Source organism: Taudactylus pleione, unplaced genomic scaffold (assembly GCF_031769625.1).
Source record: "Taudactylus pleione unplaced genomic scaffold, aTauple2 ptg001032l, whole genome shotgun sequence".
NCBI lineage: Eukaryota > Metazoa > Chordata > Amphibia > Anura > Myobatrachidae > Taudactylus > Taudactylus pleione.
Genome location: NW_028285433.1, coordinates 13,074,202 through 13,100,851, shown reverse-complemented (window position 1 = coordinate 13,100,851; position 26,650 = coordinate 13,074,202). Strand labels below are relative to the sequence as shown.

General features: G+C 46.3%; 1 protein-coding gene across 6 annotated transcripts in view; it reads right to left on the bottom strand.

Annotated features, from left to right (window-relative positions):
• LOC148454101 (uncharacterized) overlaps nucleotides 1-26,020 on the bottom strand; it is a 70,249-nt gene extending 44,229 nt beyond the window's left edge. For 3 of the 6 annotated variants that reach the window (XR_015874844.1, XR_015874842.1, XM_088461319.1), the window contains exons 1-4: nucleotides 25,914-26,020; nucleotides 24,602-24,664; nucleotides 18,443-18,475; nucleotides 12,404-12,433 (exon numbers count right to left, since the gene is read on the bottom strand). Coding sequence is in view for 2 of the 6 variants with exons in the window: in XM_088461319.1 (XP_088317445.1) it covers nucleotides 12,404-12,433; nucleotides 18,443-18,475; nucleotides 24,602-24,664; nucleotides 25,914-25,918 (131 nt within the window). In the remaining 4 variants the exon portion in view is untranslated. Of the gene's footprint in view, nucleotides 1-12,403; nucleotides 12,434-18,442; nucleotides 18,476-24,601; nucleotides 24,665-25,830 lie in introns of all 6 variants that reach the window. The other 3 variants (XM_088461320.1, XR_015874843.1, XR_015874845.1) reach the window with 3 other exon arrangements.
• Between the last annotated feature and the right edge of the window lie 630 nt (nucleotides 26,021-26,650).

Genomic DNA, 26,650 nt, shown 5'->3' with positions numbered 1-26,650 from the left:
GCATTGTGGGAAGATGCCTAATTGCTGCCTTGTGAATAGAGCTCAGGTGTGGGCTGATGAGAAGGCAGACCAGTCAGGCTACTGTGGGAAACAATCTATGTGGGATTGTGGCAGCCAGAGAGCCCAGTGAAGCTAAGCGAGCCATTGGGGGCCAGGAGGCCTGTGTCTGGACCTTGCAGGAGGCAAGGGGGGACCACAAACTCTCGGACTGTTTGACATTGGAGCAGTAAAGCTGCAGGCTGAGGAAGCCAGGGCCTATATCTGTATGATACAGGGAAGGCCACCAGGAATGTGTTTGGGTAGCTGTGGCAGCCAAGCCAAGCCAGGCTGGTGCTGGCGATAGACCTGCAAGAAGCAGGCAGAGACTTTGTTGGAAGACTAGCTGCACCACGTTAGAGAGGGCTCAAGAAGTGAGTTAGACTCCCGAAACAGGGGCTAGGTTATTTATCTTTTTCTGTTCCTTTGTGTTGTACCTGTTTTTGCCTGCTGGAAGTAAAGCACCATCTCATTTATTTTACTTGAAAGCTGTGTGTGGACCCTCATTAAGCACCTAAACAGCACCAATCCACCCTCTGCCGAGCTAATTACCCCATAGATATCACTATATATATATATATATATATATATATATATATTAGGGGTGTGCACCGGCCACTTTTCGTGTTTTGTGTTTTGGATCTGGATCTTTCTTCGTGTTTTGGATCTGGATTGGTTTTGCCAAAACCACCCTTCCGTGTTTTGGGTTCTGGGTTTTGGATCTGTATTTTTTTGAAAGAAAGCATAAAAACAGCTAAAATCACAGAATTTGTAGGTTTTTCTGCTCCTATGCTATTATTAACCTCAATAACCTTAATTTCCACTCATTTCCAGTCTATTCTGAACACCTCACACCTCACAATAGTGTTTTTATGTCCAAAAGGTTGCACCGAGGTAGCTGGATGACTATGCTAAGCGACACGAGTGGGCGGCACAAACACGTGACCCATCTAGGCGTGAAACTGCAGTGGCAGACAGGATGGCAGTTAGAAAAACTAGGCCCCAAACTGTACATAATGCAAAGAAAAAAAAGAGGTGCAAGATGGAATTGTCCTTGGGCCCTCCCACCCACCCTTATGTTGTATAAACAGGACATGCACACTTTAACAAACCAATCATTTCAGCGCCAGGGTTTGCCACACAACTGTGGCTGAAATGATTGGTTCGTTTGGCCCCCACAAAACAAGCTGGCAATTAATCTGTCCCTGCACAAACTGGCTCTACGGAGGCAAGATGTCATCCTCATCCTCCTCATCCACCGATTCCTCACCCTCTTCAGTGTGTACATCCTCATCCTCACAGAGTATTAATTCGTCCCCGCTGGAACCACAGGTCCCTCTGTACGTTCTGGAGGCTGGTCTCCCTGGAAGAGTTGATAATTCATTTTATGAACATCATCTTCTCCACATTTTGTGGAAGCAACCTCCTACGCCTTTCGCTGACAAGGTTCCCGGCTGCACTAAACACTCTTTCGGAGTACACACTGGAGGGGGGGCAACTCAGGTAAAATAGAGCCAGTTTGTACAGGGACCTCCAAATTGCTTCTTTTTCCTGCCAGTACAGGTACGGACTGTCTGACATGCCTACTTGGATGCTGTCACCGATGTAATCCTTTAACAGACAGACGCACGCTTGTCGCTGCTGCTTTGAGGATGCAAGTGCGGCTACAGCCCACACAATTCACAAAGACAGAAAAAAAAAGAACAATATTTTTATTGTTTGTGTAGCACACTTTGAGGGTGTCACCACCCTTTAACAGACAGACGCACGCTTGTCGCTGCTGCTTTGAGGACAGTATCATATGCAGTGACAGTAGACTTGTCAGAAATTGTTGGCACGTCCTTCAGTCCGGACCAGATGTCCAAACCAGCCCTTGACTTATGACACAGGCGCACGCTTGGCGCTGCTACTATGTTGATGCACGTGCGGCTACATCGCACACAAGTCACAAACACATTAAAAAAATAGTTTTTTATTTTTTGGAGCACTTTGAGGGTTACACCACCCTTTAACAGACAGACGCACGCTTGTCGCTGCTGCTTTGAGGATGCAAGTGCGGCTACAGCCCACACAATTCACAAAGACAGAAAAAAAAAGAACAATATTTTTATTGTTTGTGTAGCACACTTTGAGGGTGTCACCACCCTTTAACAGACAGACGCACGCTTGTCGCTGCTGCTTTAAGGATGCAGGTGCGGCTACAGCCCACACATTTCACAAAGACAGAAAAAAAAGAACAATATTTTAATTGTTTGTGTAGCACACTTTGAGGGTGTCACCACCCTTTAACAGACAGACGCACGCTTGTCGCTGCTGCTTTAAGGATGCAGGTGCGGCTACAGCCCACACATTTCACAAAGACCGAAAAAAAAAGAACAATATTTTTATTGTTTGTGTAGCACACTTTGAGGGTGTCACCACCCTTTAACAGACAGACGCACGCTTGTCGCTGCTGCTTTGAGGATGCAGGTGGAATCTAGACGGGATTTGGAACCGGGGACACACTACCTCCATCAATTGTCTAAATCCCACTGCACTAATGGCGGATACCGGACGCACGTCTAACACCAACATAGCAGTCAAGGCCTCGGTTATACGTTTTGCTTCAGGATGACTGCTGTCGTACTTCATCCTCATCGCTAGGGACTGTTGGAGGGTCAATTGTTTAGTAAAAGTAGTGATGTTCCTACTTCCTCTCTGGGATGATGAACAACTCCCAGCAGCAGCAATAGCACTAGGAGGAAGTGGTTCTTGATCTTTCCCTATTTTATTTTTATCGGAGAAAGTTTGGTCCTCCATTTATGTTATATTGATATATACGTGCAGCTAAAGCGCACACAAACACAGAAAATATTTTTTTATTTTTGCTGGAGAGTAGTGCACTTTGTGGGTTACACCACCCTTTTAAGAAATGAGCCAGCCGGCTCTTTACTTATGGGACACAGGCGCACGCTTGGCACTACTTTGTTGATGCACGTGCGGCTACTGCGCACACAATTCACAAACACAGAAAATAATTTTTTTTTTGGTTTGGACTGGAGTGTACTTTGGGGGTTACAGCACCCTTTAACAGTCAAGCCAGCCGGCCCTTTACTTATGACAAAGGCGCACGCTTGGCACTACTTTGTTGATGCACGTGCGGCTACTGCGCACACAATTCACAAACACAGAAAATAATTTTTTTTTTGGTTTGGACTGGTGTACTTTGGGGGTTACAGCACCCTTTATCAGTCAAGCCAGCCGGCCCTTTACTTATGACAAAGGCGCACGCTTGGCACTACTTTGTTGATGCACGTGCGGCTACTGCGCACACAATTCACAAACACAGAAAATAATTTTTTTTTTGGTTTGGACTGGAGTGTACTTTGGGGGTTACAGCACCCTTTAACGGTCAAGCCAGCCGGCCCTTTACTTATGACACAGGCGCACGCTTGGCACTACTTTGTTGATGCATGTGCGGCTACTGCGCACACAATTCACAAACACACAAAAAATATAATTTTTTTAGCACTTGGGGGGAGCACCCCTGATGGACAGAGCACTCCCTGGACAACACTACCGCACCCCTTTAGGACTGGGACACTGCACAGGACTTTGGAGTGGACACAGCCCCTATGGAGAACTGACTGCACAACACAGTCCAGCCAGCCCCTATGGACTTTGAAGCAGTGGACACACCCCCTATTAACAACAGAAGCACAGCACAACACAGCCAGCCCCTATGGACTTTGAAGTAGTGGACAACAGCAGCACAGCGCAGAACAACACTACTCTGCACTACACTACACTACACAGCCCAGCCAGCCCTAACTCCCACCCTCCCTCTTCACTGTCCACAGCCGAGTGAGAAAATGGCGCCGACGCAGGTACCTTATACAGGATCCAAAACCCGCGAGACTCGGAAGGCGGGATGATGATGTTTTGCCTCGATTTCAGATCTGAGTCAGGCGGGAAAAGTCGAGCCTGACTCGGATCTGCCTCGGATCGGGGGGGCTCGGGGGGGTTCGGATTTCAGAAATCCGAACCCGCTCACCCCTAATATATATATATATATATATATATATATATACACACACACACACACACACACATTTATTTGTGTATGTATGAATGTATAATGAGAGATATGATAAGAACTTACCTTTGTTATCTCTCTTTCTACTAAGTCCATAAGGTCCACAGGGAGACTTTGGGGTACAGGTGATGATGGGAGTCATCCGGGTACCATGCAGTTAATTTCTCTTCCCAGGAGGTATTGGGTCCCTCTCATATACCCCGCCCCCGGGCCAGAGGCAGTTTCGTAGCAAGCCAAAGGCCGGAGGAGGATAAAAGAGAGAAGAAAAGTCTGAAAACACTAGAATCAGATTCTCACACAGAAGGAGACTGAAAACAGATAGTCAGAGCAAAGCCCATCTGAAGCACAGGTGGTTCAGGGTGGGTGCCCTGTAGACCCTATGGACTTCGTAGAAAGAGAGATAACGAAGGTAAGTTCTTACCATATCTATAATTTTCTACTTCAGGGTCCATAGGCTCTACAGGGACACCTTGGGGATGTCCCAAAGCATTACCCTCTCCTGCAGAGAGGAGAATCCGCCGCCCGAAGGATGCATCCTGAGAGGCAAAAGGTATCAAAAGCATAATACCTCAGAAAGGTCTGGACAGAAGACCACATGGCTGCCTTACAAAGCTGAACAGCCGAGGCCCAATGGCGAGCTGCCCATGAAGGACCCACAGACCGAGTAGAATGAGCAGTAACTGAGGGCGGCACTGGAAGGCCCTCATGAGTGTAAGTCTCAGAGATCGCCATGCGAAGCCGCCTAGCCAAAGTTTGTTTATTGGCTGGCCAACCCTTCTTGTGGAAGTCGTAGAGGACAAACAAGGAGTCTGACTTCCGAAGGGAACTAGTACAGTCCACATAAATCCTGAGGGCACGTACCACATCCAATAAGGCCTCACCAGCCGAGAGTTCTGAGGAATTAAAGGGCGGCACAATAATTTCCTCATTAATGTGGAAACTAGAGACCACCTTTGGAAGGAAACCAGGGCGAGAAATGGGGAACTACAAGAGAGAGCCCCCAAATCAGACACTCTTCTGGCAGAAGCAATAGCCAGAAGAAAAACTGTCTTAGCAGTGAGCCATTTGAGATTCACTGAGTCCAGGGGTTCAAATTGAGGGCCCTAAAGACAACAGTCAAATCCCAAGGTGCCACAGGAGGGACAAAAGGAGGCTGCATGCGAAGGACCCCTTGAAGGAAAGTGCGGATATCAGAGAGAGGAGCAATCCTTCGCTGGAACACACAAAGGACAGAGACAGTGAAGCAAGGCTGAGACCGAGGTCCAAACCCGCCTGCAGGAAAGCCAAAACTCTGGATACCCTGAACACTTGGGGGTTGTAACACCATTCAAAGTAGGTATGCCACATCCTGTGGTAAATCCTGGCAGAGACAGCTTTTCGTGCTCTGAGCATTGTGTTAACCACTGAGCTGGAAAAACCCTTGGACCTTAGGAGGGATGTCTCAAGAGCCACGCCGACCAAGACAGACGACCTAAGTCCGGGTAAAGGCAAGGACCTTGAGACAACAGATGCAGAGGTTGAGGCAACAGCAACAGATTGTCGATGGAGAGACTCTGAAGATCTGAGTACCAGTGACGTTTGGCCAGCGCTGGAGCCACCAGCAGGACAATGCCTCCTTCTTGCTTGAACTTCCGAAGTACTCGAAGAAGGGAGACTGGAGGAAACAGGTACGCAAACTGGCAGAGTGTCTACCAAGAGAGCCTTGGCTTCTCTTGTCCTGGACCCGTACACTGACAGTTTGTGAGTGTGTCAGGAGGCCATGAGGTCCACATCAGGAAGGCCCCACCTGTCCACTAGGAGCTGAAACACCTCTTGGTGAAGAGGCCATTCCCCGGGATGCATGTTGTGATGGCTGAGGAAGTCCACTTCCCAATTGAGAACTCCTGGAATGAACAATGCCGATATGTCAGGATGCATGACACCTCTGACATAACCGCCGGACTTCGAGTCCCTCCTTGATGGTTTATGTAGGCCATGGTCGTGGCGTTGTCGGACTGAACTTGCACGGGTTTTCTGTGAAGAGTCTGGCTTCTTGTAAGGTCCTGAAGACTGCCCGAATTTCCAATATGTTGATTGGAAGTGCAGACTCCTCAGCTTTCCATCGTCCCTTGAAGAAGTGTGGACCCATCACTGCACCCCAACCCTGGAGACTGGAATCCGTTGTCAGAAGGACCCAGTCCGGAATCCAAAAGGAGCGCCCCTTGGTGTGGTGGGCCAACTGCAGCCACCAAGTCAGAGATAGCCGTACCTCCGGAAAGAGTACCATCATTTGTGTCCTTTTCCGATGTGGTAATCCATCCCACCTGGAGAGGATCAATTTCTGCAGAGGACGGGAATGAAACTGGTCATATTCCACCATGTCAAACGTTGACACCATGGATCCCAGTAACTGCATGGCTGAGTGTATGGACACTCGGCGACTGTGGAGGCATCTGCGCACTCGCTTCTGCAAAGTGAAGACTTTCTCTGTGGTCAGAAAAATCTTTTACTGTTGGGAACCAACAGAGCTCCCAGATGGAGCATGCTTTGAGATGGGATCAGGGAGGACTTCTTCCAATTGATCAACCACCTGTGCATCTGTAGTACAGATATTGTCAGCTGTAGGTGGTGGTGAAGTACCTCTGGAGACCCTGCCAACAGCAAGAGGTCGTCCAGGTATGGTAACAGACAGACCCCCTGTAGCCGCAGATGGGCTGCCATTACCGTTATAATTTTTGTAAACACCAGAGGTGCAGTAGAGAGGCTAAACAGCAGGGCCTGAAACTGGAAACGCTGTTGTGACACAGCAAACCTGAGAAAACGCTGGTGAGCCGAAGCAATCAGAATATGCAGGTATGCGTCCTGAATATCCCGAGACACCATAAAATCCCCAGGTTTCATAGCCAGTATAATGGAACGTAGAGTTTCCATCCTGAACCAAGGTACCTTGAGGAACTTTAAACACCAACACAAGACAGAAGGTATCTGTGTGGGTGCACTAAAGACCGTAATAATAATAAAATATAATAAATTATATTTATTGGTATACTTTAAAAATGTGATTTATAATATAAACAACGTTGAAATATTAAAATATAGTAAACAGAATTAAGAAAGAAAATGTGTTTTAAAATTATATAAAACCTGTGGCTGCTGTCTGTGTACTCTGTTTTAATAATGTAATAAAGGCTTAATAGCCCACAATCAAAAATATCTCCTGTGTCATAAGATCACTTATATTAGTCTATTGTTCCACAATAAAGAAAATATTTTAAACCAACATACTGTTCCTAGTGTCTTGTCTGTATATTTGAGTATTACTTCTCTGGTTAAATTATAACATCATGCACTTAGGGATACTTGTATCTATTATAACTGTTTCCAAAATGATTTGTGTAACAAAATGATATTAATGTAACAATATAGTGATTGTGCAACAATGACTTCTGTCAATACAGCATTTCTCCTAATCTATATATCGTGTTTTCTGGCTTGTCACATTTTCTACAAGGGACTTAAAACATTGAAAGCTATACCAACTTATAATATATTTATTGTTTTCTATTGTGAGTACAGCCAGTCACATTCACGAATGATGATAAATATACATCTACTATAGATCTCTAAAGTTATAGGATCTATTGAGAATCTCCACCAAGTCACAACCTATTCTCTATTCAGATTTTGATACAACATGAGCAACAGCGTATGTCTAAAGTAATTTGAGTGCACATTCAGACCTGTTATCTAGTTAGTTTAGTAGATGCCTTTGTTCCATGGTCTGTAGGTCATTAATCTAAATGAATTACTACAGTCCGTGACCTCTCACTGCGCTTTCTCCGCCACGCTAATATATTCAATAGCTATGGGAATCTACTCTCCCTCTGATACTATACACTGCTATTTAAAAGTATAGATCAAAAAGTGCCCTTGTTAACTCCAACAATAAATATTAGTGATGGGAAGCATAACAATGCTAGCATTCCATGTTTCTATGTATCAAACAAGGAAAAAATCCTATTGCCCAGTAAATGGAACGGTACTGTGAATTACATCTACGTATTCAGTGCAGCTAATAACCTTTTATAGTTATAGTCAGTGTGTCGACATATGATTCAAGTTTAGTACACAAGTACAGCAGCCACGGGGACGCCAACATACGTTTCACCTGCGGCTGCTTTTTCAAGGCATCCTGAGGAACTTGTTCAGGGATTTCAGATTGAGGTGGGATCCGCTCGGTTTTTGAACCAGAAAAAGGCTGGAATAATAACCCAATTCCCTCTGGGATAACGGGACCGGTACAATGACCCCTGCCTGCAGCATGGATTGTACTGTCCTTTGAATAGCCAAGGCCTTGCCCTTGTTTGACAGGAGGCCTGTGCAGAAGAACTGATGGGGAGGCAGTCTGTGGAAGGAGAGGGCGTACCCCCGAGAGACCACTTCTCTCACCCAGGTGTCTGTAGTAGTCAGACACCACCGCTGGGTGAATTGAAGAAGTCGGTCTCCCACCCTGGGATCCCCCAGCGGGAGGCCCGCCCCATCAGGCTGAGGGCTTGTCATCAGGCTTGGCAGCTGGACGTCTCACACTCCAGGCTTGTTTCTTAGGCTTGGCAATTTTCTTGGTGGTAGACGGCCTAGGGAAGGACTGGGTTCTAGCCTTACCTGGGGCCCGATAGGTCCAAAAGGACAAAGGCCCTGATTCAGACCCACTCGCAAGCGGCTGTCCGCTCGCAAGTGGGTCGATGATGTGCACTGCGCATGCGCACGATGGCGGGAGCTCCGTCGTACGCATGCGCCAGACGCGACGAGCGAAGGACTTTCCTTCGCTCGTTGTGTCTGATCAAAGGGGGCGTGCTGTCGATGTTGATTGACAGCACGCCCCCTTTGGTGGGCGTGCCTCCCTGACGGAGGCGTTCCCAAGGGAACGCCTACCGTCAGAAGCCGGCCCACTGACATCACTAGTGATGTCAGTGGGAGTGATTTTGGCTCTGATAGAGCCAAAATCACTCCGGGCCTTGCGGTTGAAAACCTCAACTGCAGGCTCCGGCTCGCAGTGGCGATGGTCGCGATGGTCAAGACCATCGCGGCCATCAAACTGCACGCTCGTATAGGCTGTGGGTGGTGACCCACAGCTATACGAGCGTCCAGGAGGACGCTCCATAATTATGGAGGGCGGCCCTCATTCAGAGCGTGCGCTCTGCTCAGAGCGTACGGCTCTGAATGAGGGCCAAAGTCTGCAACCCAGAGGGAGCAGGAGCAGATGGCAGACAAGCCGACTTAGCTGTAACAGTGTAGCCACTATTTTGTCCAAATACGGGCCGAACAGGACCTTACCATTATAGGGTAAACACTCCAAGCCCTTCCTGGAGTCCGCATTTGCCCTCCAAGAGCGAAGCCACAGGGAGTGGCGAGAGCAATTGGCGACATAGAAATCCTGGCATTCAATAAGCTGACATCCAAGGGTGCTTCATTTATATAGGTAGCTGAATCTCGCAAGTTGCCCACCAGATTCAACTCCTCCCTGGTCTCATCTGAAGACAAGGACCCCTCCAGGTTGTTTGCAAAGTATTCCATAGCCTGAGCCACCCAGCCGATAGTCATAACTGGTCTGCATGCGGCACCTGAAAGGGAATAAATGTACTTCAGGTGCTGGAGGATCGTCCTCTATGACCAAGGCCGCAGGGACAGCTTGTATCAGACCCGGAATATATATCTTGGACTTGGACTCCCTCTCCCGTGTAGAGGAGTCAGAGTCATCCGGGAGCGCCCCATCTTCAGATGAGACCTCATCATCATCATATAGAGTAGATTGGGACGATGGCAAAATCTTTTAGCCGGTCTGCCCTGAGGGGCCTCCTGCTCTTTGCAATGCAGTGGGAACTGTATTAACCCACTGGGGAGATAGCACCTGCATGAGTGAAGCAAGCTCTGAGAGGGCATAAGCTGCTGCTGCGTGAACCCCAGGGGGGAAAATACAGGAGGGGCAGCTAAACGTCCCACAATGGCCGTAAGTGCTTGTGCAGAGGCTCCTGCAGATTGGCAGGGACCATAGAGGGACCTGGGGGAGCATATCACCTCAAACATAATCCCTCCAGTACCATGTCTCCCACCCCTAAAGTCGTTGTACATTTTTTACAGGACAGCTTGTCAGGAGCCACATTAGGCATATCACTCTCACTGCCAGACATAGTGAAGGGGATACCAATATAATGTATGTGACCCCCTGCACAGAAAGAACAGATTGTGAGGGTGTACCCCAACACCTGTTTGTTAGGGCTCGGAGAGAGAGGACAGGCACAGGGACAGCAAAATGGCTGACAGGTCAGAAAGTGAAAGTCAGACAGACAGCGCTAGCATACAGCCACATACAATGCAGAATAAAAATAATACCTGCACTAAATCACACTTACTGGTCAACTACGCAGACTTAGCATCTGGTAGGACAAAAATCCTACATACGCTGACCACTGACCAGGAGGAGAGGTATGTAGGGGGACCCGGACTCCGCACCGCATCTGCGATCTGCGACACCAGCCAGGAGAAGATGGCGGCCGGAGATCACTGAGGGGGCGGATCCAGAGGAGGGAAGTTGCCACAGCCCAGCCAGACTGCGGCGGCAAGCTGCGCTGTGCAGCTGGGAGGAGCCGGCTGTTAGATAGGGAAGGCTGCCTCCCCTGGTCAGCGTTTAACCCCTAGGATGCTGGAGCATTCCGCCGAACTCCAGCCCAATGCCCCAGGTGGCTCAGTGGGGACGCAGGACTTAGTGCCTGGCCCCACTTGCTGTCAACCCCAGGGAGTCTCCCACCCTGGGGGAAAAGACTGCGACTCGGCGCGCATCACTGCAGTGACATGCCGCTTACCTTGTGCCCCGGTAACATCCGGCCACAGTCCAGGGATCCTCCGGGGTCCCTGCTAGCCAAAATTCCAGAGGCCCATCAAGATCCCCGGATCAGTACCGGCGTCTCGGCGCCGGCGGGGTGACGGAGCGCCAGCACGGACGTCCTTTGGACTGTCCTTGCTGTCGTAATCTAGAAGGAAACTTCTTTAAAACAAAAAAATCTTTGGGGCCTGTGCGTCAGTGACCCAACTCCGGTCAGGCACCCAACAAAACTGAGGTGACTCTGGCCCGGGGGCGGGGTATAGGAGAGGGACCCAGTGCCTCCTGGGAAGACAAATTAACTGCGTGGTGCCCGGAGGACTCCCATCATCACATATACACCAAGGTCTCCCTGTGGGGCCTATGGACTCTGAAAATATATACAGCATATATATATATATATATATATAATTGTACCAGGCACATATGCTGCATGTGCAGATGCAGTTGTATCCCGCAAGGAGGGGTTTGTGGCCGCGCAGGGCGGGACTTCCTGGGGGGCATTCGCCATACCTACCGTCGGCTCAGTTTCTATACTGTGGGGTGGGGGGGGGGGGCCCTGTCTATTTTGTCAGTCCCAGGCCCCACAATTTCTGATGGCAGCCCTGCATGTGAGCAACCCTAAGGTTGTGACAATATATACCGCTAGTAAGCTGCAGAGACCAGAGAATCTGCATCAGAAGACGCAGTTGCAGGATTTGGCATGCCCATAAACTGGTGGTGACATGCCCCATCACTGCCCACAAATGCCTGAGAGATGTCAATCACACTGCGAGTAACACAACAGTGTGACCGGAGCACAATACCTTTACCGCAAATGCGCACTGCAGCACTACGCATGTATACAACAGAATACATAGGTCATTTGTGACCGAATCATAACCGCGTCCATCTCTGAATCACCACTTTAGTTCTTTATCATTAGGGCTACATTATATGATGTTACTGCTGTTTACTCACATTAGTTAAGTGCTATTTCTATTAGGACAGTTGCAGAATAGAAGACTTCCGTTTGATTTTTAAAGTGGAAACCTTGTATGTTAGGATTTATGTCATATTATTTTTGTTATATATGTGATTCTTATTTAATTATTTTTATATTGAAAATTACTCATATATAATATTAACACTGTCATGACATTATTCTCTCTTTTGTGTATGATATATAATTGTATTAGTATATTATGTAGAACAGGGTAATAGGAGTACAGCAATTACTACTGACACAGTCACACTACTGTCCTATGCTCTCTGTACTACCATGGGATGTAAGTATATACGGCTGCTCCCCTGACTAATGACTGAGGCAAGTGTTACTGTGACTGTGCCTGCCGCATACTGAGGTGATCCGACTGAACATTTGCACATAAATACACTTTGTTTGTGTGCATCTTGTATACGTTCCATAATACAGCATATTACAATGATATACATACTTAGAATCCGGGACCTCTTCCTCTGGTGGTCTATTACACATAGAGTAAAAAATAAAATGTGAGCATAAATAATATATATACAATATAGCTGTATAACAGTGTTAAGGATTTTCTATTAGATAATGAAGTACTTTTCTCCTTGCTAGGTACTGATTACATGATGATTACATATAATATATGCTGGCTAACAAATGTATCTTAATTGGCTACAAAGATCGCTACTTATGAATTATTGCTAGTGAATTATTATTAATCTATAAATTCATAATTCCAACATATTGCATAGCTCTTTACATGCTCATGTACAGCAGCCACTGTGTTAGTGGAACTTACAGTATTAATTCTCTACCACACAAATTAGGGTCACTGTGGCCCAAATCTATTACCATACCACTATATTGTTAAGCCACATGCGTGACTCTTTAAGACAGGGGTGGGGAACCTTTTTTCTGCCTGAGGCCATTTTGATATATATATATACGTATATAACATTTGCGGGTCCGGTGCAGGCCACACCCCCTCCATGTGACGTCACATGGGACGGGGCCACAATCACCGGTGTCAAAGTCAAATAATTGGATATGATCACTTTACAATTATCTGACAATATAGTCGTCTATAGTCTGATGATGTTTTACTAGGACGCTACTTTGCGTTGGCACTATCCAATGCGCACAAATGCGTATTCACAACACACATACACTGACGCACATAATGCACACACACATATATATATAAATAAATATATATATATATATATATATATATATATATATATATACACACACACACAGACGCTCATTTACGTATTCAGATACATACACATAGACGCTCATATGTACAGTGGGGCAAAAAAGTATTTGGACAGCCACCGATTGTGCAATTATTAAAAAATGGAAGAAATACAAGATCACTGACAATCTCCCTCGACCAGGGGCTCCATGCAAGATCTCACCTCATGGGGTATCAATGATCTTGAGAGCGATGAGGGATCAGCCCAGAACTACACGGGGGGACCTGGTCAATGACCTCAAGAGAGCTGGGACCACAGTCACAAAGGTTACCATTAGTAACACACTACGTCATCATGGATTCAAATCCTGCAGCGCCCGAAAGGTCCCCCTGCTTAAGCCAGTCCAGGTCCGTCTAAAGTTTGCCCGTGACCATCTGGATGATCCAGAGGAGGATTGGGAGAATGTCATGTGGTCAGATGTGACCAAAACAGAACTTTTTGGTATAAACTCCACATGCCGTGTTTGGAGGGAGAAGAATGATGAGTGGCATCCCAAAAACACCCTACCCATTGTGAAGCATTGGGGTGGAAACATCATGCTTTTGGGATGCTTTTCTGCAAAGGAGACAGGACGACTGATCCGTATTATGGAGATGGGGCCATGTATCGTGACATTTTGGGAAAAAACCTCCTTCCCTCAGTAAGAGCATTGAAGATGCAACGTGGCTGGGTCTTCCAGCATGACAATGACCCCAAACACACCGCCTGGACAACTAAGGAGTGGCTCCGTAAGAAGCATTTCAAGGTCCTGGATTGGCCTAGCCAGTCTCCAGACCTCAACCCAATAGAAAATCTGTGGAGGAAGTTGAAAGTCCATGTTGCCCGGCGACAGCCCCAAAACATGACACATCTAGAGAAGATCTGCATTGAAGAGTGGGCCAAAATACCTGCTGCAGTGTGTGCAAACCTGGTCAAGAACTACAGGAAACATTTGACCTCTGTAATTGCCAACCGAGGTTACTTTAGTATTGAGTTAAACTTTTTGATTGTCCAAATATTTATTTTCCACAAGAATATACAAATAAATTGTTTAAAAATCATACAATGTGAATTCCGGAATTTTTTGTTCTGATTCTGTCTCTCGCAGTTAAAGTGTACCTATGATGGAAATTACAGACCTCTCTCATCTTTTAAAGTGCAACAACTTGCACAATCAGTGGCTGTCCAAATACTTTTTTGCCCCACTGTATATTCACATACATACACATGGACGCACATATGCGAACGCATATGTATAAAATGGTTCCCACACATTTTAGTTAATAACCAGAGTTATTAAAGGTATTGTTAGCTAATAATTATGATGTAAGATGTACTTAAAATAGATCTAAGGTTCAGAATACAGTGGACATGTCATGTTTGGTATCATACTAAATCCCTGTTTATTTGCAGACATCCGTTTCTATTGGCATCATCATGCATCCGGTAGTTATGGATGATAGGGAGTTATTGAGTAGAATGTCATTACTTGTATGCAGTGTTGTAGCCAGTTTTAACGAGTTCTTTGGCGGGAAGCTACACAATGTGACCGTTGGAAGACTGAGCCATACCCCTGATGACACTGTATGAACTGACCAAAGACCAGATTGACCAGAAGCAAGAACCAATAAGATCCTGTTAATTTGTCCCTTTGTTAACTCTGAAACCTGTAAGGTATATAGGCTAGTGTCCTGACCCCGGTGTACACAAATATTTTTTGCGACCGCAGACTTCAGGACTGATGACTGTATACTGGGACCAGTGCGCACGTGTATGTATCAGCTGTACTATTTTATTGCTTTTTACTCTAATTGTTAAACTTACATCGTGTTACCCCTTTTTACATAAATAACTGTTTGTGCTTTCAAACCACACGATTAGACTGGAAAACAATTCTTTCTTAAGCGACTTGAAGCGCAAAATAGCGACTAAATGGTATTCATACCGGTGATTACAGCAAGGCTCCGGGGGGCTGTAAAGGCAGCGGTGTGACCATCTGAAAGGTCTCAAGGACGCCCCAGGTGGCACTGCTGCATAGAATCTGGCTGCAGGGTGCCATTCTAGGCACCCTGCTAGCCATATGAGGCTAACCGAAAAAAGCTCAGAGGTCCAGACCAAATGGTTCCCTGGGCCTTATACAGCCCCCAGCTTGAGGTTCCCCATCCCTGCTTTAGGGTATCGTCCTGCAACAGCCTTGAGGACTGGAATTTCTTGGCTAGATATGGACGTGAAGCAGCTTTGAGAGCTGGAATAACTTGGCTTGATGGGAATCTGGACCGTAAAATGAGATGCAACCTTTGGGCCGTGCAAAAGCCTTGAGGGCTGGTATGCCTTAGCTAGCTGTAGCTGATGGGCCGTAGAATATGAAACGGCATTTGGGCCATGCAGTAGCCTTGAGGGCTGGTATGTCTTGGCTAGCTGTGACTGGTGGGCCATAGGATATGAAGCGGCCTTTGGGCCGTGCAGCAGCCTTGAGGGCTGGTATGCCTTGGCTAGCTGTGGCCGGTGGGCCGTAGGATATGAAACGGCCTTTGGGCCGTGCAGCAGCCTTGAGGGCTGAAGTAATTTGGCAAGATGTGGCAGATGAAGATCAGTGCTGTAATGAAGTCACTGGCATTGGTATGCAGGTTTGCGCACTGAGGACACTGGAGTGCAGCCTGTGCAGCCGGGTTGACACAAGCAGCTGACGCTGTAGTGCGGCCTATGCCGCCGCGTTGACACAAGCAGATGACGCGGTAGTGCGGCCTGTGCCGCCAGGTTGACACAAGCAGCTAATGCTGTAGTGCGGCCTGTGCCGCCGGGTTGACACAAGCAGCGCACGCTGGCTGCGTACTCTAGACACCGAGTACTGTCCGTGCCGCCTGGATAACATGAACGGCTGAGGACAGATCTGCGGACCGTGCCGCCTAGATGACACTAACGGCAGGTAGATGTTATGCGAACCGTGCCGTCTGGGTGACACAAACGGCAGAATAACAATAAAAGTAGACAGGAGAACTGGAGCTCGACTGGGTAACAGGAGACAAAGCCAGAACCGGAAACAAGAAAAGTCTATCACCGGCATTGGAGCAGTGTTCGCACCAGCAGGATATAGATGCAGGAGCCAATCTGGACTAATCCCAGAATGATGGACAGGAGGTAGGCAGAGATTCAGTGAACGTTAACCCAGCATTCGTCTCGCACAGCATTCGTAGTGTGGCGTCTTTTGACATATATCTTTCTATCTTTGGGAGGAAACAGGAGGACCTAGAGGAGTCCCACAGGAAGACCATGAGATGGTGCAAACTACACACAGATACTGCCCTGGTTACAACCACACCCATGGCCAAGCACTGCAAGGCAATAATATCAGTCACTGTCCCACCCCCTCTTCTATTGGATGCAGACATAAGACTCCAGATACTCCAGTACTTCTTCAGGTTTCCAATAATGCATCATGACTTTGGGAAAGATACCCGAGGCCTAACTCCATACATAATTTTGTAATGGGTGCAGGGTAAGTTGCACCAGGGCCTTGGCCCAGAGGGACCCTGCATTGTGCACCCTGAACCCAGAGTATACTTACCTTGTGCTGGCAAGCAGGTCTCTCCTCCTCCTCAGTAATGCCATCTTCCCAGTGACATTTTCAGGAAGATGGCACCATACAGTGCAAGCAAATACTCTGGTACCATGCCAGAGCCTTAGCTCCCTTGTGCTCATGTGCCATCTTCCGAATATCACTGGGAAAATGGCGCCAAAGGGCACAAGATAAGATGCTGGGCTGAGGGGTCTGCCACACATTAGTCCGCTCAGGTGTTAATACAATCTTACTTGTACAATCGGGAAGGGCAACAATGTGACCCTACAGATGTGTCCACATACATCTTACTTCCTTGTGTGTATAAATGACATGGCATGACAGGAGCACCCAGCATCTTTTCCTGCAAGTTTTACCTCCAAATGCATTTTAATTTGCAACGTACTCCAAATAGGATGCACAAGCAGCTTCTACTGATTAAAATGACATGCCTATATTCTGTGCATGACTGTGTGTGTATGTGCATGTGAAAGACTACGTTACAGTGTCCGCGCCTGTGACACTGTAATCTGTATTTGCTCGTTGCAAATAAGAAACATTTCAAGGTAAAAAGTTGCATGAAAAGACGCTGGGCTGGAGTGAAAAGTTGTTGGATTTAGGGGCTGGCTCGTCATCTTCTATTAATAAAATGGATCTGACAGTTAGCACCAAGGTAGGAATATTATTTCTGACCGACTTTCATCCTCCTCCAGAGGGGAGTCAGGGCTAGAGAGATCAGCATCTTCTGCCTCATCGGATGATACCTCAGAATCTGAGAGTTGCGTGGACTGTGACGATACCACAGAATGCTTTAAGGGGTTACTGGGTAGGGCTTCTCATCTTGCAACATGGTTTGAAAGGCATGAGATGTAGCCACCCGTCTCTGCACTGAGTTAGCGAGTACGTCTACCCATTGTATTGCATGAACATACATACACTACCCCAAGAGAGAGAGGTATGCAGGGGGACTGGACCATGCGCTGTCCTGAGAGATCTGCATCTGTACCACCAAGAAAATGGCCACCGGAGACTCCTGCGTGGCTGCAGGAGTAAGCAGCTCAGAGAAGCCAGACCTCAGAGGAAAGGCTCCTCCCTGAGCTGAGGGGAGGAGCCGCTTAAACAGGGAAGCTGTTTCCCTTGGCTGATTGTTTAACCCCGGGATGCTGGTTCCCACACCAAAATGTCCCTGGTGGTCTAGTGGAGTGTGAGGGCTGGAGCCTGCATCTACACTCAGCACCTCCGGTCCGTCCCGAGACCGGAGGTATGACTGGCAATGAGCCCGTTGAGATCCCCAGATCAGTACTGGCGTTTCAGCGCCGGAGTGACAGCGCAGACGTGCTATGGACAGTCTGCTGCTGCGCGCTCTGAATTTAGTAGAATAAACTATCAAAAATCATAAAAGAAAAGAGCTTTAGGACTGCTAAGCAGCCCCCCGCGTTAAAAGGTGACCCGACTCCGGCCGGGCACCAACGAAAACTGAGGTGCCTCTGGCTCAGTGGCGGGGTATAGGGAGGATGGACCTGTGCATCCTGGGAGCTGAAAGCTTTAACTACGTGGTGCCCGGATACATCACCTACACCCCAAGGTCTCCCTGTGGAGCCTATGGACCCTGAAGAAGAAATATACTGTATATTTATGGTACATGAATAAGTTACAGGATCATATATGACTCATCTAAAATAAAAAAGTAAAAAATAATATAGGTACATACATGAAGGGTACAACCCGGTTTGACGACATAGCACTGTTAGAAATATAAAAAATAATGAAAGAAAAAGTTAGTGGTTTTCTTAATCCAAATTGCTTTAACTTACTGGAATACGGCTCTGTATCTTTTACTACATTGCTTTGTTTTTCTGCCTTTAGTCTCTACTTTTGAACCAAATCTTTATATCATCTGGCAGAGTTGTTTATTTTGTTGCCCTACGATACAACACAATGCTGTGATCTGGATACAACTATCTGATCTGTATCTGTAGAAATGTACCTGATGCATAAAGCACAGCAGAGCAGTATTGTATTCTATAACAGCAAGATGAAACAACACTGCCTGACTATACAGAATAAAAACATGGGGCTTGGGGCCTGATTCAGACCCGGTCGCTAGGCTGCATTTGCACGTAGCTGGGTGATTTTCGCAATCTGAGCATGCGTAAAAGACGCAGTGCACGAAATAGTCGTTGCGATCGGGAAATGATCGCAGCGAGTACACAGACGCCCCACAAGTTTGAGTGACAGAATGTGCAGTTGTGGGTGGTGACAGGGGGAGGTTGATGGAAATGGGGGTGTGGTGGTGCGAACACAGGTGTGTCTGAGCGTCAAAACGCCATTTCTAGGGCGTGCATAATTAAGATGCAGTGTCATAGTACACATCACATGGCTATATTATACACTGTAGAACTCGCAGTGCTTGCGGTAGGGTATGGGCAACCACAAGTGCTGCGTATGGGTCCGATGTTACTCGATGTTACAGATTGTTGCAAACACTTCCTGGAGATGACGTATGTTCCCAAGGGAAAGTGGGCGACTTAACATGGGCTGGTGGCATCTAAATACATACTGTGATCGCTCGCCGAGACAAAGTGGGCATAATGTCTTGTAATGTAATGGGCATAATGTCTTGCCGTGCGATCGCGGGATTTGAATACTTTGGCAGTAAACGGTTGCGTGCGAACGCATCTAGCGACCAGGTCTAAATCGGGCCCTTGATTCACTAAGTGCCATTTTTTTGCAAACTTGCCAATTCTCAGTGGGTTTGACTCTGAAATTTAAAACAGCACCAATATTAAGTGTAAAACCAGTTATGTTATGCATTTAATATTATAGTTTTAAGTATTAGGGCCAAATACACTGAGAATTGGTCGCTTACAAAAGCCGCTGCTTAGTAAATCTAGCCCATGGTCCGACCTCAGCCTGTGGGAAAAACTTGCTGTATAAGTAGGTGCATACTTGGCTACTTTTACATTCTCCTCTCCAGCAGAAGCCCAGAGAGGGGGGTGCAGCCGATCACATTGAGGCCGGGGTGGCCTCTATTCATCATTAGGCAATTTTAGCCCCATCCATCTTTATGGAGCCGTGATTCCCAGTATTATCTCCCCCATTCTCCCCACTTTACTAGGAAGTGTGTGGGATGCAAGAGATCCACCCCTCTCTTCTAGGGATGCAGGGGACTACCTAAAAAATTGGGAATCTCTCACAACTTCCAGGATAGTAGGTAAGTATGAAACTATGAATAGGTGAGAAGATGCTTGTTTTCCATTTGCCTCAGGGCTAATTTTCTCCTATTTTCAAGCTGTGGGTAACTATATGAACCAGAGGATTCTCCTGATCCAAAGGACTTAGGCGACCAACAAACTGGTAAACAAAGGTTATACGTGAGTGAGTGTTTATTTACAGACATCTGTCTGGTAGGTGTTTATATATGTTTTATTAATTTATATTTTGTGCACTAAAGGTCCAAGCTGGCCCTGAGTACCAGGGCAAGCTGGCACTTGTTGTTCTTCAAGTGGCAGCATTCCCTAGCAGCCATGGGTATTCTGGAGCTTGTAGTACTAAAATTGCCAGCATGCCCAACCACTGAAAGGCTGCCTGGATATGCTATGACCTGTAGTGCTGCAGAACATGTCAGTGTTTACATTTATTTCAACTAATTAACCCGCACCCACTGCCCAGGGGTATGGCATAGCACTAGTGCCATCAGCACAGGACTGTTTGTCCAGTAGGGATGAGGGACACATTTATTTTACATGCCAGATCCCCCTAGGGGAATATAGCCCCAGCTGCCCAATATTGGGTTGGTAGGAGCACTCTATGCCAGCCTGCCCCTTCCCTCTCTCATTTGTACCTCTATACACATAGACAAGTCTTTTTCTGCATACAGACTGATAAAAACTACATTTTACTGCTTATATCTAGTATGAGAAAATGCATTCTGCGCCCCATAGTGAGATGCTAGGACAGTGCACAGAGCCATCTAGCCAAAGCAGATTATGGAACAGGGAGAGGGAAAGTAGAGCTTGCACTGTATCTCCATAGTCATACATTATCTCTATGGGATTATCCATCTCCCCCATTCACGTGTCAATACATGGAATAAAGTGACGGATTAGGAGAGTAACCAATAACAAATATTGCAGACTTGTCACTATTTAAAGAAAACTCAGACACATGTCCTTGATGGAGCTCATTAAGCACTATCTAATGTCTTCTGATTAGCTGACTGTGTACTGACCTCTTCAGCTAATAGCACTTAGGGCCTGATTCAGACACAATCGCTAGGCTGCGTTCACATGCAGTTGGCTGATTTTTGAGACCTGCGCAAGCATCGCAGTGCACGTGCGTAATCCAGTCATTGCGATCGGGAAGCGATCGTCCAGAGCACACAGACTGCCCTCTAGTTTGAGTGACAGAATGTGCCATTTGTGGGTGGTGACAGGGGAAGGTCCTTGAAAACGGGGGAGTGGTGGTGCGAACACAGGCGTTCCTGATCATTAAAATAGCGTTCTTTGGGCATGCATAATTAAAGTGGAGCGTGCTTGCGGTACGGTCAACCACAAGCACTGCGTATGCCTCCAATGGTTCTCGATCTTACCAATTGTTAAATACACTTCCGTGACGTGTGCTACAAAGGGAAAGTGGGCATCATTAGATTGGCTTGTGATCGCATTGCCGCCGCACGCCAAGACTTAGTGGGCGTCCTGATGTCTTGCTGTGCGATCGTGGGATTTGCATACTTGGCCCCTTGACGGCTGCATGCAAACGCAGCTTAGCGAGTGGGACTGAATCAGGCCCTTAGATCATTATCATCTCGGCTACATTATATGAAGTTGAAAAAACTAATTCATATTAATTTACATTTAAATTAGGAGAGGACAGCAGAAAAGAAGATTCCTATTTGGTTTTTAAAGGAGAAAACCACAGATAGGTGGAGTATGATATGTGAGCATTCAGAATGTCAACATTCACTATGTACACACCATAAAGTCAACATGCTCCAAATATTGACATGTTTACGATGACGACATTTTCAACATGTCAACATTCACAAAATCACACTGATATTTTGGCCTAAAACCATAATTGCAGCTTAACCCTAACTGCAGCCTAAACCTTACTGCAGCCTAAACCTAACCGTAGCCTAAACCTTACTGCAGCCTAAACCTAACCGTAGCCTAAACCTTACTGCAGCCTAAACCTAACCGTAGCCTAACCCTTACTGCAGCCTAAACCTAACCGTAGCCTAAACCTTACTGCAGCCTAACCCTTACTGCAGCTTAACCCTTACCGTAGCCTAACCCTAACTGCAGCCTAACCCTTACTGCAGCCTAACCCTAACTGCAGCCTAACCCTAACTGCAGTCTAACACTAAGTGCAGCCTAACCCTAACTGCAGTCTAACACTAAGTGCAGCCTAACCCTAACTGCAGCCAAACCCTAACTGCAGTCTAACACTAACTGCAGAATAACCCTAACTGCAGAATAACACTAACTGCAGCCTAACACTAACTGCAGAATAACCCTAACTGCAGGCTAACATTAAGTGCAGCCTAACCCTAATTGCAGCCTAAGCCTAACTGCAGAATAACCCTAACTGTATATGTTGACATTTTGATTGTCGGCATCCTGGCTGGAATCCCTTCAGCTGTTAGTATTTATGTCATTTGTATTCCTTTTATCATACTGCAAGTGTTAAACCCTGGCCAAGCAGCCCCGCCTCCCGGCGCCCTGCTCGGCTGGCATACTTAAAGACGAGGGTATGCTGCGAGGCCAGGCTCCCGTGACTCACGACACGCCCCTGTGAAAAATAACACCCCTTTTATGATGAGGCCACACCCCTTTTACAAAATCACACCCCGCCTATGGCACGCGTGCAGGGGGACTGCCAGGGCTGATATGGAGCCCCAGTCCATCCCTGTTTACTTGTACAATAAACACACCTTGTTTATTGCAACTCTTCCAGATTGCCGTCCATTTGTTGCTATATAATAACTGGTAATAAATTATGGATAAATATATTTATATATTATTATTATATGTCTGATGTTATGCAAGGTTTCTCAGTCAGGAGCTGCTAACCATCTGACTGAGAATCAATGTATAAATGTAAAATATGCTTTGCCTTCTAAAACAAACCTCTAGTTCTTCCTCATGTTATCTATACTGTAATTTCAAGATATTGCAAACATGAATATGGTGCTATCAAAGCTTCTTATACATTTATGAAAAGAAGACATGCTGGGGGAATTATAAAATTAGTCTCCAAGTGTGCAAAAGTGCAGATTCTCCAACGATCCTGCCGTGGGATAAAGGGGAAGCAGTCACGTTACCGGCGGCCGGGATGCCGGCTGTTGGAATCCCGATGTTGGAATCCCGACACGGGTCTAAAGATAGACGTCGAAATACAGACGCCTATCTATATCCCAATGCCGAAATCCTGACAGCCACCATCCCGAATGAAGGTAAGTGGGCGCTGTAAAGTGTTAGCCGTGGGGAAGAGGGTTAGGTTTACGCACCCGGGGGGAGATTAGGGTTAAGCACCCTGCGGGAAGAGTTAGGGTTAGGCTACGAGGAGGGGGGGTAAGTGTTACGCACTGCCGAGGTTAGGCACACCCATGGGAGGGTTAGGTTTAGGGTGCGGAAAGGGGGGAGGTTAGGGTTAGGCACCACTAAGGGAGGGTTAGGGTACTCACAGGCCCCTGTCGGGATTCTTCACGATCGAGATGCCAGTGTCGGTCTTTTGACCGCCGGCATTCTATCCATCGGTATATCATACAGATTACGGAATAAAGCATTGGGGATTTTATATTTGTTTTGGGTCTTATTGTTTTTGTAAGTCACATCAACCTAATTTTGCCAAAATTGATACTTTGAATTACAAAATCAGCCCTATTACATTTCCCTCCCAAAGTATCTTAACCATTAAAAAGCATTTATTATTATTGTACATGTGCATATAATAGTCTGATGAATTTGAATCAATTGATGGATTCTTAGGGGCATATTCAATTAGGTGCGAAAAGTCTAAAACTTTTCGCATGCCGAACTTTTCGCGCTCATCGCTGGTTTTACCTGCAGAAAAGTATTGTGCCGTATTCAATTAGGAATTGGCAAAAACGGCACCTGGCGAATTCAGACCTGGCAAAACATTTTGTCAGAAATGGGGAAAACTGCCTGGAACCCTGAAAAGATGCACTAACATAGGGGATCACTATAGGGGTGTTTTAGTACCCCTAATAAAGCTATTCTGTTTACTTTAGTTTTTTCAAAAGATTGCTATTAGCGTCTTTGCGTAAGTGAAGAATGGCATTAAGCAATATTTTTTCAACAAAATAACTAGTCCCAGCAAATTTGGGGTACATGAAAATGGGTGCTAGCATATTTAAAATTTGCTAATGTAAAGTTTTAAAAAAACTTAAAAAATCCACCTGCTGCAAGCACCTGCAATCTTAAAAACACCTGGAGCATACTTGTGGACCCCCCCTGGAGTCTATTTAGCTAGTTTTTATATTTGTCCCCAACTTTGGTCTTTTCCGCCCCCAATGTGAAAGTACTCTTTTGGGGTGTTCTTCAGTATTTATTTATTTTTTTAAATTTGACAAAATTTAGCTTTGGGGGGCTGTCCCAAGGGTGCTGTGTGGTTTCCGCAAGTTTGCACCCTTAAACCCCTATTTTGCACTTTTTTTCACCTGCTTTTATAGGCGAATCTTTTCCACCAATTCCAATGCTTTGACTTTTGACACCGGCAAAAAGTTTCCACAATTGAACACGGGGATAAGTTTTCGCCTGGCGAAATGACGTCACCGGTGAAACTTTTTCGCCGAAAATGGCTTTTCGCACCTAATTGAATATGTCCCTCAGACATAATTACTTACTAGCTAGCAGTTACTGTAAATTTTGATTGTAGCCATCTTACAACTTTATTTTTGGATTTATTCCTGCAAAGAAAAAAAAAACACATATGTTGGTACATAAGGCAGGTACTGGTTCTGCACAAATGTGTATGTTTTGTTTATAGAGCAGCATTGTCACAGAAGAAAAGACACTTTTCTGTGTATGACTACTGTTTATGTGTATCCCATGTATATAGTTGTGTGTGTATGACTACTGTGTATGTGTGTCACATGTAAATAGTTGTGTGTGTATGCCTACTGTGCATGTGTGTCACATGTAAATAGTTGTGCGTGTATGCCTACTGTGTATGTGTCTCACATGTATATAGTTGTGTGTGTATGCCTACTGTGTATGTGTCTCACATGTATATAGTTGTGTGTGTATGACTACTGTGTATGTCTCACATGTAAATAGGTGTGTGTGTATGACTACTGTGTATGTGTGTCACATGTAAATAGTTGTGTGTATGACTACTGTGTATGTGTGTCACATGTAAATAGTTGTGTGTGTATGACTACTGTGTATGTGTGTCACATGTAAATAGCTGTGTGTATGACTACTGTATATGAGTGTCACATGTAAATAGCTGTGTGTATGCTTACTGTGTATGTCTCACATGTATATAGTTGTGTGTGTATTACTACTGTGTATGTGTCTCAAATGTAAATAGTTGTGTGTGTATGACTACTGTGTATGTGTGTCACATGTAAATAGGTGTGTGTATGACTACTGTGTATGTGTGTCACATGTAAATAGTTGTGTGTATGACTACTGTGTATATGTGTCACATGTAAATAGCTATGTGTATGACTACTGTGTATGTGTGTCACATGTAAATAGTTGTGTGTGTATGACTACTGTGTATGTGTGTCACATGTAAATAGGTGTGTGTGTATGACTACTGTGTATGTGTGTCACATGTAAATAGGTGTGTGTGTATGACTACTGTGTATGTGTGTCACATGTAAATAGTTGTGTGTATGACTACTGTGTATATGTGTCACATGTAAATAGCTGTGTGTATGACTACTGTGTATGTGTGTCACATGTAAATAACTGTGTGTATGACTACTGTGTATGTGTGTCACATGTAAATAGTTGTGTATGACTACTGTGTGTGTGTCACATGTAAGTAGTTGTGTGTGTATGCCTACTATGTATGTGTCTCACATGTAAATAGGTGTGTGTGTATGACAACGGTGTGTCTCACATGCAGGGCCATAGCTAGGGTGGTGTGGTTGGTGTCACCGCACAGAGCGGAACAGCGTTGAGGGTGGAACACCGGCCGCCCACCTCATTCTATCTGTTGGGCAGTCGCTACAGCGCAGGCCACGGCGCCCATCGCTGTTTAGAAAGGAGCTGTTTAGACTGCGCAGCAGCCTCCCCCTCCTTGTGAGACAACCGCAACGTGACTCAGTTTGAGTCCGCCTCCCGAGTCCAGGCAACCTATTGGGACGGTAGAGACGTCATGACGTCTCCCCATCCAAGGCTCCCACAGTGCACTGAGGAGCTGCTGCTGTGCTGTTGGTCAGGCGGCAGGGAGCGCCGCACGCTGTGTGTGTGGACACTGGACAGTTACTTCCTTCCTGTGTGATAAGCAGAAGGTGAGCGGAGCCTTTCCTGCCTGACTGAGCGAGTGCTGCAGCAATCGGATCCCTGCTCTTGCCCCTCTCCCTGAGTCATGAGCCGCAAACACATACAGTAGTTTTGCAGCAGCTGCAGGACCTCACCCTGCCTGCTGCCTGTTCACCCCCGCCTGCTGCCTGTTCTCCCCGGCTGCAGACTCTCTTCCATGGCATACTCAGCACAGCCACGGAGCAGCTGCCTTGCTCAGCAGCTAGTCAGCAGGACGTGTGCCAGGCTGCTAGGAGGTAACGAGGCTCTCTGTGTAGCGGGTCAGAGTTGCCCAGTAAAGCCGGGTACTGATACTGGGAGAGCTGCAGGGCTGGGGGTCATTACTAGGCACATGATGTTCAGAGTCAGACCCCTTTTTATTTACCACCAATGATTTATTAGAAATAAGATTTGTG